Source organism: Rhinolophus sinicus, chromosome 15 (assembly GCF_057876585.1).
Source record: "Rhinolophus sinicus isolate RSI-liver-muscle chromosome 15, RSI-T2T, whole genome shotgun sequence".
Classification (NCBI taxonomy): domain Eukaryota; kingdom Metazoa; phylum Chordata; class Mammalia; order Chiroptera; family Rhinolophidae; genus Rhinolophus; species Rhinolophus sinicus.
The window spans coordinates 77801868-77814945 of NC_142515.1; the positions used below are offsets into that span (position 1 = coordinate 77801868).

General features: G+C 50.9%; 1 protein-coding gene across 1 annotated transcript; it reads left to right on the top strand.

Annotated features, from left to right (window-relative positions):
- Nucleotides 1-1026: 1026 nt before the first annotated feature.
- Nucleotides 1027-11456, top strand: LOC109461397 (CD209 antigen-like protein 2). Its single transcript, XM_088792340.1, has 8 exons — nt 1027-1045; nt 7384-7464; nt 7569-7655; nt 7874-7963; nt 8355-8441; nt 8857-9008; nt 9755-9867; nt 10690-11456. Exons 2-8 carry the CDS (start codon nt 7440-7442, stop codon nt 10838-10840), a joined length of 705 nt encoding a protein of 234 aa, XP_088648466.1. The 5' UTR covers nt 1027-1045; nt 7384-7439; the 3' UTR covers nt 10841-11456.
- The last annotated feature ends 1622 nt before the right edge of the window (nt 11457-13078 follow it).

The following is a 13078-nucleotide window of genomic DNA, read 5'->3' on the forward strand; positions in this document are numbered from 1 at the left end:
CTCAACATAATAATTATTTATTTTGTTCTATCTTTGGCCATTAACAACTTCTTCAGGTTGACTATTATGTCATTTTAACATGCTCCAGATTCATTTTGTATTTTCCTTGACCAGCTCTGTAATCAACCATTTCTCCAATGAACTCTGGTTTCTTTTAGTAAAAAAGTAATACTTAGAAACCAAAGTCGGTAGGCTAGTTATTGTATTGTTTCACCATTTTAATATGTATGATTCAATGGTGTTAAGCACATTCACAATGTAGCACAACCGTCCCCACCATCCATCTCCAGAACTTTCTCATCTCCCCAAACTGACACTCAGTCCCCATTAAACACTCACTCTCCATCCCCCTCCCCCAGGCCCTGGCACCACCATCTACTTCCTGTCTGGATTTGACTCCTCTAGGGACCTCATGTGAGTGGAATCATACAATATTTGTTCTTTTGTGATTGACTTATATCATGAGTATGTCTTCAAGGTTCATTCATGTTTTAGCATGTATCAGAATTTCCCTCCTTTTCATAGCTGAATAATATATATTGTCTGGAGGGACCACATTTTGTTTATCTATTCATCTCTTAATGGACACTTGGGCTGCTGCCACCTTCTGGCTATTGTAAATAATGCTGTTATGAACATGGGTGTACTAGTATCTGTTTGACTTCCTGTTTTAAAATCTTGTGGGTAGATACTTAGGAGTAGAATTGCTGGATCATCTAGTAACTCTAATTTTTTTTTTAAAGATTTTTTTTTTAATTGGGGAAGGGGAACAGGACTTTATTGGGGAACAGTGTGTACTTCCAGGATTTTTTCCAAGTCAAGTTATTGTCCTTTCAATCGTAGTTGTGGAGGGCGCAGTTCAGCTTCAAGTCCAGTTCCCGTTGTTAGTTGCAGGGGGCGGAGCCTCCCATCCCTTGTGGGAGTCAAGGAGTCAAACTGGCAACCTTGTGGTTGAGAACCCACTGGCCCATATGGGAATCGAACCAGCAGCCTTCGGCCTTAGGAGCATGGAGCTCCAACCGCCTGAGCCACCGGGCTGGCCCTGGTAAGTCTAATTTTTTAATTAAAATGTATTAGGGTGACAGAGGATTCATTTTCAATGGAAACTTTGTCCCCATTAAACTCCTGCAGACCCTCGCCTGTCAAAGGGTTGCCTTCATTTGGGCCAGAAGCACCCTTTCTTTCCTCTCATTTACCCTCTTCCTGCCTCCAGAATCTGATCTGGGGTCTTCAATGTTTGGAGACAGAGGGAGTCCACTGGGAGGCAGCCAAGGCAGTCGGCCATAGCAAAGGGTCAACCTAAATTCTGAACTCCCAGAGAGCTGGACTGAGTGGCTGCTACTGGGAGCAGGGTGAGGGCCTAGCCTCTGCTGTAGGAGAGGCAGCTTCACCCAGCCCTGAAGCCTAGGCACTGCGTGGCCTGACCCCCTGTGTCCAAATCTCAGCTCTTCCACTTGGGTGCTGTGTGAACTTGAGCCTATTCCTCAACCTCTCTGAGCCTCATTTGTGCATTTGTAAATGGGATAATCATAGCACCCACCCTGTAGGGTCATTGTAAGGATTAAATTAGATAATGCCTATAACATTGTTGAGAAGAGTCTGTATGCATATTTTTTTTTGTTTTGAGAAAATTATTTAAATCAGTGAGATATTTCATATATGAAAGAAAATTTGCACTTCCTAAACAAAGTCACAGTGCTATGGAAGTATGATGTTGTCTACTTCCCAGTGTGCCCAGAATGTTCCAGTTGGCGTACGTCTGTCCTAAGTGGTATAATGATTAGAGGCAGAGGTGGGAACAGTTGACTCCAGGTGCAAGCCATTGTCGTCTGTGGAGAATTTTATAATGATAACAAAACAGACTAAAAGCCCCTCTGCTTATTATTCGAATGCGCCGGCAATTCTAAACAACGTCAGTGATGAAACACTCCTCTCCCCCAAAATCTTTCATGGGTCTTAATTCTAAACAAGCACTGTGGTTACTACTGTGTTTTTTTAAAACACTGAAATATAAACCACATACCATAAAATTTACCCTCTGAAGCATAAAATTCAGTGGTTTTTGGTATGTTTGTGGGGTTGCGCCATCACCACTACCTAATTCCGGAACAGTCTTTTATCACCCCCAAAAAACTCCATACCCATTAGCAGTCACTCTCCATGACCCATCAGTTACTGTTGAGTTTTAATAGCATTATCCGTAAGGTTCAAACAAGTACATTTTTATATTTATTTTAATTATAATTTTTTAACTTGTATTTATTTAAGTGTGTTTTTCCAGGACCCATCAGCTCCAAGTCAAGTAGTTATTTCAATCTAGTTGTGGAGGGCGCAGCTCACAGTGGCCCATGTGGGGATCGAACCGGCAACCTTCTTGTTAACAGCATTGTGCTCTAACCCACTGAGTTAACTGGCTGCCCCCAAACAAGCACATTTTTATTCCTTTCTCCTACATGGAAGTTAGTTCTCAGAATTCCCAGATGTGTGGCATCAACTACTGATGTCCACACACTGAGCAACTGTGGGGACAGAGCCCCAGAAAGTAGTTTACAGGCTCTCGGCCTCACGTGGAGGGGTGCTGGTTCGGGTAGTGGGTGGCCGTCAGCTGTGGCTGATTGGCCGTCGGCTGTGGCCGGTTAGCTGATTGGCTGCTAGTATAACTGCTGTGGCTACAGAGGAGAGCCGAGGATTGCTGAGGAGAGCAGAAGAGAGTAGAGAAACAGAGTTGAGGAGAGGGTCGGTTGGTGGAAAGGCTGACGGCAGGTCACGCGTCCGGTGAGCCCAGCCTCCAGTAAGACCATAGTGGTATGCCTCCCCTATCTATGGCTCCATGGGTGTTCCTTTTTGGCCTCACCATATCCTGCGTTCTTATGTGGGGAGCGGGACCAGAGACCCCGCAGGCTGCCCCGCACGACAAATGTCGCAGCGAACAGGGTCTCCTGCACGACAAATGGCGCAGCGAGCAGGGTATGGTGTCGGCCAAAACTTTCCGGAAGATACTGGAGCAGTTTACACATATAAACCTCAGTTTCGTAAGCAGGGTACGGTGCGGGCCAAAACCTACCAAAGGATGGTGGAGCGGTTTGTGCGTGTGAGAGCCCAGCTTCGGGAGGCCCATGAGGAGCGACACCGGGAACGGGAGGCGTGGTCTGCCTGGGAGACTCAAGCCTCCAGCTGGCACACCACCTTCTTGGCCATAGAAGGCGTTGTCCTCCTTTTGTTGATCTGCTGCGGCCTTAGGATCTGAGGGTGGTGGACATCTTACAAGGAGGCCTCCACCCACTCAGACACCTGGCACAGTGAGCAAGATTCCGACCAGGTAGGAATGGCGTCTGACTCTGGGCAGGAGGACGTGTGGCCCCCACACAGTATATGGTGTTCGGTGGCCACTGTTCTCAGGAGTTGGACCCCCAAGGAAAGGTGGGAGGACATGGACGGGTCTCCGGCCAGCGTGGAGAGGGCCCTGCAGGCTCTGGCTGAGCGGTTGCCAGAGGAGGAGAAGGCTACAGCCGGCCACGTGGGCTGGATGTTCCTCACGGCCTTGAGTCTCAACACGGAAAATGGGCTTAATGAAATGGCCCAGGTGCCTGACCAGGTGTCCCGGTTGGAAGCGCTGGAAGCCCGGGTCCGCCTGTTAGAACAGGGGCCCCAAGGTGGAGACTCTGAGGCAGAGGCAGAGGAAGCGAGTGGAGACAATGTAGCTCCCAACCCCCAAGCCTGGCCAATCTTGAAGCAAAGGGTAAAATGTGAGCAACCTTTGGGCCCGGGGGCCATTGCTGCCGGCAACCCAGCTGTGACTGAGTTCACAACCTACACCCCTTACACTCCCACTAAGTTGCAGGAGCTGGGGAGGCGGTACAGACAGCGCCCTGGAGAGCCAGTCTCGGCTTGGCTATTACGTTTATGGGATGAGGGAGCAGACAGCATTCTCTGCTCCCCAGGCAAGATGGAAAAGCTAGCTTTCGTGACAGTGCATCCGTCCCTGCGACAAAGGTTACAAAACTGCCATAGATTGGCCAACAACCAGGGCAACCATTCTCTAATGCAGTGGCTCACTGCTGCGGTACGCACAGTATGGGGACAGGCTGGCGAGCTGCCAGACACTGTGAGTCAATGGCAGTCATATACAGAACTTACGCAAATAATCCATGAAATGGGTATGAGACATGCTATTTTTAACCTCAACATGCAGGGCCCAGATGACGAGCTTTTTACTGCCAGCACGAGAGATTTGGTTTTGGACACTGCACCTGCGAGTGCTTTTGGATCCTTGGTTGCTATTCTTACACCGTATGTAGGGCAACGGATCCATGAAGTTACAACTGCCATGGCCACCCTAGGGGATGTTGAAAGCCGGAGGTGAAGGAAGTTAAGACAGGAGGTCCGCACAGTTGAGACCTGGAAGCCCAAACCAAAGGTAAAGGGGCGAGGTCGCGGGCCTCAGAGAGTAACACGCGCACAGATGTGGCGTGATCTCATGGCAGCAGGGGTCGATAGGAAGAAAATAGACTGACAACCCAATGCACTCCTGCTGGAACTTTGGAATCAGTTGCGTCCGGAACAAAAATTCTGGAGAAGCATAAAGGAGGAGTCTGGGAAAGCGCGACCCGTGTCCCTCCAGGACTTCATGCAGCCACTTGAGGCCGACTCCTTTCAGCTTGATTAGGGGTGGGGCCAAGGTACCCGGTCAGAGGGGAGGAGCAGGGACCAGAGGCCCCACGTGGAACTGTCCATACATTGGTCCCCTTCTAATGTGCAGAGGGTTTTGGCTCTAGTTGACACTGGGGCAGACTGCAGTCTTGTTTATGGGAATCCAGAACTGTTCCCTGGACCAGCAATCTGCATTGATGGCTACGGGGGGAAAACTGTGACTGTGAAAGCCGTTTCCTTACCACTGGGTATAGGAAGGCTTCCTCCTCGTACCTACAAGGTTTATGTCTCCCCCGGTCCGGAGTATATTCTAGGGGTGGACGTGCTACATGGCCTCAGCTTACAGACGTCGGTAGGAGAGTTCCGTCTCCGGATCAGGGTGGTGAAAGCGGTGACATGCGGGCATGCTCACCACCCTTCTCAAGTGTTGCCACAGCCCTGGCGCATGGTTGCAGTGCGACAGTACCGCCTGCCAGGAGGACAGGAGGAGATTGGTCATACAATATTGGAATTGGAAAAGGCACATATTGTGAGGCCAACGCACAGTCCCTTTAACTCCCCAGTATGGCCTGTCAAGAAGCCAGATGGGACCTGACGAATGACTGTGGACTATAGGGAGTTAAATAAGGTGACACCACCCTTGCACGCTGCAGTGCCTTCAATTCATGATTTAATGGATCATCTGACTGTCCGCCTGGGGACATATCACTATGTAGTGGACTTGGCCCTGGCAGGTCAAAAGCCCCCACTGTCGGTGGTTGGGTCTGATAGCCCCATGGGGGGCCAGTTTGACTCATGATTTGCAAGTGACGCCAGGGGTGGTGGCTGAGTGGCCACCGCAAGTGACTATAGTATACAGAGGTCCTGATACCGGGAAGATTTTGCGAGGAAACTATGTGCTCTCACTATGGCCTATTATGGGGTCCCCTGTTCTGTTACATGTTGAAACTATGCAAGGGACCCCAAGTACTGCCATAAAGGTCTGGTACCACAAACCGGGAAAGGTGCCAGTGGCAGCGACCCTCCTTTCCCAGGACAAAAAGCTAGTATGTATCCTCCCAGATGGAAGGGATTTGCCATTGTTGGTTCCTAAGACTACCGTTTCTTTTCGTCCGTAGGTGTCAGTAGGCTAATACGGCACCAGGACCCTCGCGGAAGACGCTTGTCGCGTAGATTGTGAGGCGAGACCCTGTAGGGGTGGAGTGTGGGGACAGAGCCCCAGAAAGTAGTTTACAGGCTCTCGGCCTCATGTGGAAAGGTGCTGGCTCAGGTAGTGGATGGCCGTCAGCTGTGGCTGATTGGCCGTCGGCTGTGGCCCATTAGCTGATTGGCTGCTAGTATAACTGCTGTGGCTACGGAGGAGAGCTGAGGAGAGCTGAGGATTGCCAAGGAGAGCCGAGGATTGCCGAGGAGAGTGGAAGAGAGTAGAGAAACAGAGTCGAGGAGAGTGGAGGAGAGTCGTCGGTCGGTTGGCGGAAAGGCTGACAGCAGGTCGCGCGTCTGGTGAGCCCAGCCTCCAGTGAGACCATAGTGGTATGACTCCCCTCCCTATGGCTCCGTGGGTGTTCCTTTTTGGCCTCACCATATCCTGCATTCTTATGTGGGGAGCGGGACCAGAGACCCCGCAGGCCGCCCCGCACGACAAATGGCGCAGCGAGCAGGGTCTCCTGCACGACACATGGCGCAGCGAGCAGGGTCTCCTGCACGACAGCAACGTAGTGTTTTAAATATTGTTTTTGTCGTGGTAAAATATACATAACATGAAATTGACCATTTTAACCATTTTTAAACACACATTGATAAATTGCAGAACTATCCTCACCATCCATCTACAGAACTTACTCATTCTCCCCGGCTTCCACCATCTACTTCCTGTCTCTATGAATCTGACTCCTCCAGGGACCTCATATAAGGGGAATCACACAGTATCTGTCCTTGTATGTCTGGCTTATTTACTGAGCCCAATGTCCTCAAGGTCCATCCATGTTGTAGAAGGTAGTCACTTGGGTCTTTCTAGGACTGTTACGAATAAAGCTTCTGTGAGTTTTTGGTTTCCTCCTTGATGCTATTTATACTCTTTGGATAACAGTGTGGACTGTGGAGGTGGACTGTCCAGGTTCGAATGCCATCCCCACTATTTAGCAGCTATGTGACTTTGGGCCAGAGGCCTAGTTCAGTTTTCCCCTACCTGTAAACTGGAGGTCAGATTATCTACCCCAGGGTGGGAAGAGTAAATGAATTGTATATAAAGTAGTTAGAAAAGTGCCCCACTATAGTGGGCATTAAATAAACATAGGTAATTGTGATTCAGCTACAACTTCCAAAGTCAGCAGAAATCACAATAAATGTGAACATCAACAAACCAAGTCAGCAGAGCCTGAAGGTCAGAGGGGAAAGAAAATTGGGGGCACTGCCAGCTCACCCCTGTCCTGCGTGGAAAAGGAATAACAAATTAGTGTTACTTCCCTTGTCACTGGATTTCATCAAAAGCATCTCACAGCTGGCCACGGCATGAGTGGACCAGTCCTTCTCGCTGTCGACCCGACCCCAGACACCCAGCATCACTTTCCTGGCATTCCTGGAAGGTCCAGCCCATCTCATTCAATAACAGAAGCCCCCACCCTCTGCCTTTGTGGTGATGAGTCAGTGCCCAGTTCCCTATTTCCTTCCTGAGTGAAAGTAGATGTGGGGAGTGAGCATCCCAGGCTGGGAAATAAAAGCTGTGATCCACAGGGACCCGGACAAAGCATTTGGAGACAGTGGGTGGACGTGTGTGGCCCAAGGAACTGATGGCACAGCAGCCGGGCTCCCTGGGTGAGGCTGGGTGGGGACTCTGGGATCTAGGGCAGGTGGGTAAGGGGATGGCTAGGTCTGGTTTCAGCTTGTCCAGGCTCTGAATTTGTTCTCTACCCACTCAGAGGAAGAAGAGCTGATAACCAACAGCAACAGACTCTTCCCTCAAGCCTTTGGATTCCAACGGACCCCTGGTTTCAAGACTTTCACAGGTATAAGAGGATTAGGGGACCAGGGGACAGATGACTGCTACCAGATTCCTGGGTCCTGGGGAAGTGTAGGCTCGGGGTCTGGGCTCCTGAGACTTGGAGAAGGTGGGGGCTGTGGCCCTGGCTCCTGGGTGCTGGAGGTGGAAGATAAGGGACAGGACGTCCCTGGGGCAGGCTGAGGGACACAGGCACGCTAGAACTGCCATCATTTTCTCCCTCAGGGTGTCTGGGACCGGGCCAGGTCCCCTTGGTGCTGCTGCTTTTCTCTTTCACACTCTTCGCTGGACTCCTGGTGGCCATCCTTGTTCAAGGTCAGGGGCAGGCCCTGAGGTCTGGGGCTTCCAGGGTTGGGGCTTTTGGCTACGGACATAGCCTTGGGTGGGAGAGGGGGACAATCCCGGAGGGAGGTGGGGCTGAAAGCCAGAACTCAAGTCACGGTCGGTTTCCCTGATCAGCTCTCTGGTGGCCTCTTCCATAGCCCCTCCCACCGCTGGTGCCGGGGAAGGGGGCAGAGGGGCAGAGGGACGAGTGCTGGCTCCACCTGTCCTCCTGGTCTGGAGTTCTCTGGACATCAAATTTCCTCATCTGTCACAGGATTAACCAAGACCTTGACCCTCAGAAACAATATTCTCCACGGTCCAGTGTAGGGCATGACACAGAGTAGGTGTTTAATAATTGCAGTTTGTTTTTTCCTTGGCATAGTCTCCAACATACCCAGGCCCCAGGGACTGGAGCCCTCGAAGCAGGAGGAGATTTACCAGGAACTGACCCAGCTGAAGTCTGGCCTGGGTGAGTGGCCAGAAGCCAGGGGCCACGGGCCTGGAAGGGTCTCCATGTGGTGTGACTCTGTTGGCATCATTCTTCTCTGCACCTTAGTTTTCTCATCTGTGAAATAGGAACACGAAATAAAAAGGATGACGGTACTTGATGCTCCCAGGGGACAAGGCATACAGTAGGCACTAAATTAAACCAGTCTCTTCTTCTGAGTTCTAAATCCCTGTTCCTCCCAGCCAAGGAGTGATGAGGGTCGGTATTTCTACATTCTCTGGGGGCTGAGAGGGAGTCATGGGAATTGGAGAGGGGAATGGTCCATGTGGCATGTGGAGTCAAGGAGGGTCCTGACCCTCAAGGGATTAGGGTGGACAAGTACAGGTTCAGGGGTGTCCGGAGCTGGGTCCCAGCCCTGACTCACCTTCCCTAACAGCTCGCCTCTGCCACCGGTGTCCTTGGGAGTGGATCTTCTTCCAAGGAAACTGTTACTTCTTCTCCAGTTCCCAGAAGAACTGGCATCAGTCCGTCATTGCCTGCCAGGACGTGGAGGCTCAACTCGTGGTGATCAAAAGTGCAGAGGAGCAGGTACACCTGTCCTTTCGGGGGACCTGGCTTGGTCTGGAGCATGCACCTGACCACTGGCCAACTGGGGACCAGATGATGAGAGTGGATGTTCTGGGAGAGAAGCTGCTCACTCCACGTGGAATAGTGGGGCGGGGAAGGATACGCATGAAGAGACCCCAGCAATTTGTAAGGAGATACAAACAAGATCTGAACATGTGCGAGTGTTTTGGGGGACACCTAAAATATAAGTAAACCCCAGTGGTATGCTGGCAAATGTTTAACAATTAGCTCTTTGGGAGGCAAAAGCCCTGATTTGTATCGGTTGCCAATTTCCCGGGTGTAAATTCTCCACCATGGCTGATTTCGAGCTGGTATCATTCAATGCAGAGCTGCAAAGAGACGTGCATGAGCTGCTCTCACAAACTGGTTCAATCTGATTCCAGAACATTAAACCCAGGCATGAATAAATTAGTGTGCACATGCTTAGCACATGTAAAACCCATAACCATGTCATATTACGAAGTGTGTGTGATGAGAGGCCAGTTATGCACATATGTCTGCAAGTCAGAACAGCTGTAACAGCTGTGCTCATAGGATACAGATGTGAGGGAAACTCCGACATCCTGAACGCACGTAGGGGCTCAGGATCTGGCAAACTAGAGGCTAAATGTCAGACTAAAGGAAGGACTTCCTGCCAAAGGATGGGGAGATGCTGCGCCTGGGAAGTGGGGGGCCGAGCTCCCTCCTGACTTCTCTCCATCCACCAGACTTTCCTGAAGCTGCGGATTCCCAAGGATGACCCCCGTACCTGGATAGGGCTCTCAGACCTGAAACATGAGGGGAAGTGGCATTGGGTGGACAACTCAACCCTGTCGAGCAGGTAAGTCTCAGGCACAGGGGACCCTCTATCAAAGCTTCCTGACGTGAGCTTTTCCTAGGAATCCTCCCCCACTGCCTGAGAGGGTTTAAGAGTCTGGGATTTCCACTGAGTTGGGAAGGTGGTTTCCACCTACTCCTCTGTCGATAGCATGCCAGGAGCCCCAGATTCCACCATCAGAACTGCAGGAGCAGCTTGCAGGCTGAGTGGGTGTTTTAAGATACAGCGTATGTTAGCAGACTATCTGAGATATGAGGTTCACCGAGCAGATTGCCATTGAAAAGATAGTTTGTTGCAGACACAGATTCTAAGAGAAGGAATACACATCACGGTGCAGGAGCGTCCCACGGGGAAGCACAGGTTGGTCAGGAAGAAGAGGGAGAGGAAGAACTGTGGGCAAGAGTCTTTATTGTGGTTTCAAGGGAACGAGTGGGCAAGGCAGTGTGAGGGGCCTTAGCATTGGCTCGTCTGAAAAACGTCAGTTACTCTCGGGCATAGGGGCTGCCCCTAGTTGTCTGGCGCTGGCCCTGGGGTGATCAGGGCAGGATCCTGAGTGTGAGAGCCTGATAACTAAGGTGGTTGGGGTGTGGGCCCTGGATTGGTTGCTTTATGGTTGAAAAGCATGTCCCAGGGAGAAGGGCTTCTGCTCAAATTGTAGGGGCAGGAGGCCAAGGCGAGTTGACCCAGGCATGTCATCGGGCCGTCCAGAACAAGGCAAGCCCGTCATATGCGTGCAGGGCAGATGTGAAAGCATCAGGTTAACCGAAGCTGGAAACACAGTTAACACAGTGGGATCAGGGCTAACGGTCTGGGTGGCCTTTGCAGCTTCAGCAAGTATTGGAACGATGGGGAACCTAACAGCCATGGGGATGAAGATTGTGCAGAATTCAAGGGCGATGGCTGGAACGACTCTGGATGTGACAGAAGCAATCTCTGGGTCTGCAAAAAGCCCTCAGCTTCCTGCTCTGGTGATTGAAGGCTGGTTTCTGTCCTCACCCCTGCAACCCCAACCCCTCCTCTGCTGCATCTGCTGAATTTCACCCATGTTTACGCCATGTTCACCCATGGTCCTTCTCCTGGTCTGTGCATGCTGAGATGTCTACAAAAGCTCCAAGACTCTTCTGTGTCAGACTCCTCACCCTCTATGGGCTCAGCTATGTCCTTCCTCTGATGCTTTGAGGTTCCCCTTGGCTCAGAGATTGTAGTTCTAGAGACCTTGGAGCTCTTAAAAAAAACGATGAAGAAAAGAAAAACCGATAGGCTCAAAATGGAGTCGGTGGTGCTAAGCCCCATGTCAGCAAATCAAGACTTCTTTGCAGTTCCAGCCCCTCCCAGGAACGTGTGCTGTAACCTGTCCACCTGGAACTTCCTGGTGAGCACTAGTGAGGTCACGGGCCTGAGAAGACTCTGCCTTCTCCTAAGGGAAGGCGACCTTCCCTGGGATCATCCACTCTTTTCATTTCCTTGTTCTGTCCTCCTTCTGCCTATAAAAACCATGCATTTTGTCCAGCTTCTCAAAGCTCTTTGCTACTTGCCAGATGTGATGTTGCCTGATCCATGAGTCATTCAATAAAGGCAATGAGAGCTGCCAATTTACTTCATTAAATTTTGGAATTAACAGAGCTACGTGTAGTGACCAAGTGTGTGATAGGCTGGGAGCTCCTGTGTTCCATTTATTTATTCTCTCTGCCTTGACAAGATCACATGTTTGGCTGGCCCTGTGTAGCCGTCATGGCCCCTGCAGCTTTATCACATCTATGCATGCCTTCCATCTTCCCAACACTATTCTGCCATCACCTGCCACCTCTGTGATTGCTAGGAGCACCAAGGAGTTAATGACCCTGGTCAACCAGTGAATGCTGGGAGTTGGCATATAGGTGTTCCAGCTCTGTCCTCCCTCAGTGGTGTGGTGGGCCCTGGGGTGGGCCACCCAGATCTCCTGTCAAGGAAGGAGGTATTGCCCCAGCTGCTGGAACTGCTGCTGGCAGACAGGTAACAGCCCTTTAGGGACTACTCAGCTGCAGAGAGCCACCTGACCCAAAGTCATGTGTCTTCCTGGCACAGCTCTCACTGGTGCAGGGGGACAAAAGTCTGACCATGTTGGCCCAACTTGGGGACCATTCTGGAGTCAGCTGGAGATGTTGTCACACCTGCCCTGTTCAACATTTTCTGCTCATTCCTGCTTCCTTCCTTTGGTAGAAAAAAAAAAGAGATTTAGTCTTTGTCCCCGCTTCCTGGCACAGGGCACCTAAAATCCTTGGAATTTGCTGAGTGATAGGGGTGTCTTCTGTTAGTCACAGTGAACCCCTTTGACCACACTTGAGTTTATTCCAATGATGGGACCACTAGAGAGCTTCAGGTTGGAGCTGGTCACCAAACGACCAAACGTGTGATTAGAGGATGGGAACTTTCAACCCCACCTCCTGCTCTGGGGTAGGGGGTTGGAGATTGAGCGCTATAAAAACTCCTCAACAGGAGATTGGATGAGCTTCTGGGATGGTGGTCACCTCAAGGTGCTGGGAGGGGGACACCCCTGGAGAGGGCACAGAAGCTCCACGCACCTCCTCTTCCCCCACACCCTGCCATGTGCGTCTCCTCCATTTGGCTGCCCCTGAGTTGGATTCTGCACAATCATCCAGTAAATGTAAGCAGTGCTTTTCTGAGTTCCATGAGCCATTCTAACACATTAGTGAACCTAAGAGGGGGTCAAGGGAACCCCCAAATTGGGCTCAGTGTGCAGAATTGTGGGTATCCTGGGCATCCCATTCGCAGTTGGCGTCTGACGTGGGCTCAGTCTTGTGGACTGAGCCCTGTGACCTGTGGGATCTGAGCTATCTTCCCGGTAATTAGTGTCAGAATTGGAGAATTGCCTGGTGTAAGAAAAAAACGCAGAGATTTCTGCTCTGCTCCAAGTGCTGACTCTGCACCCAGTTCCAATATGGGGTGTGGTGCTGGAGTCTCCCCACACATTAAAGCAGTTCTCCGACTCCAGGGAGGTGTCCTACAATTCAGCTAAAATCTGACACTCTCTATGTGGCGATAATGTCAGATCCCACAGGTTAAGGGCTGGGTCCCTCAAGACTTGTCCCACCCTTTAGAGACCAATTGCAAGTCCAGGTTGTCACCTGGGCTTCTGAAAAACCCCCCTCGTTGGGTTCGAGGACTTTGCTAGAGTGGTTCACAGAACTCAGGAAAACATTTTACTTGCCAGAGC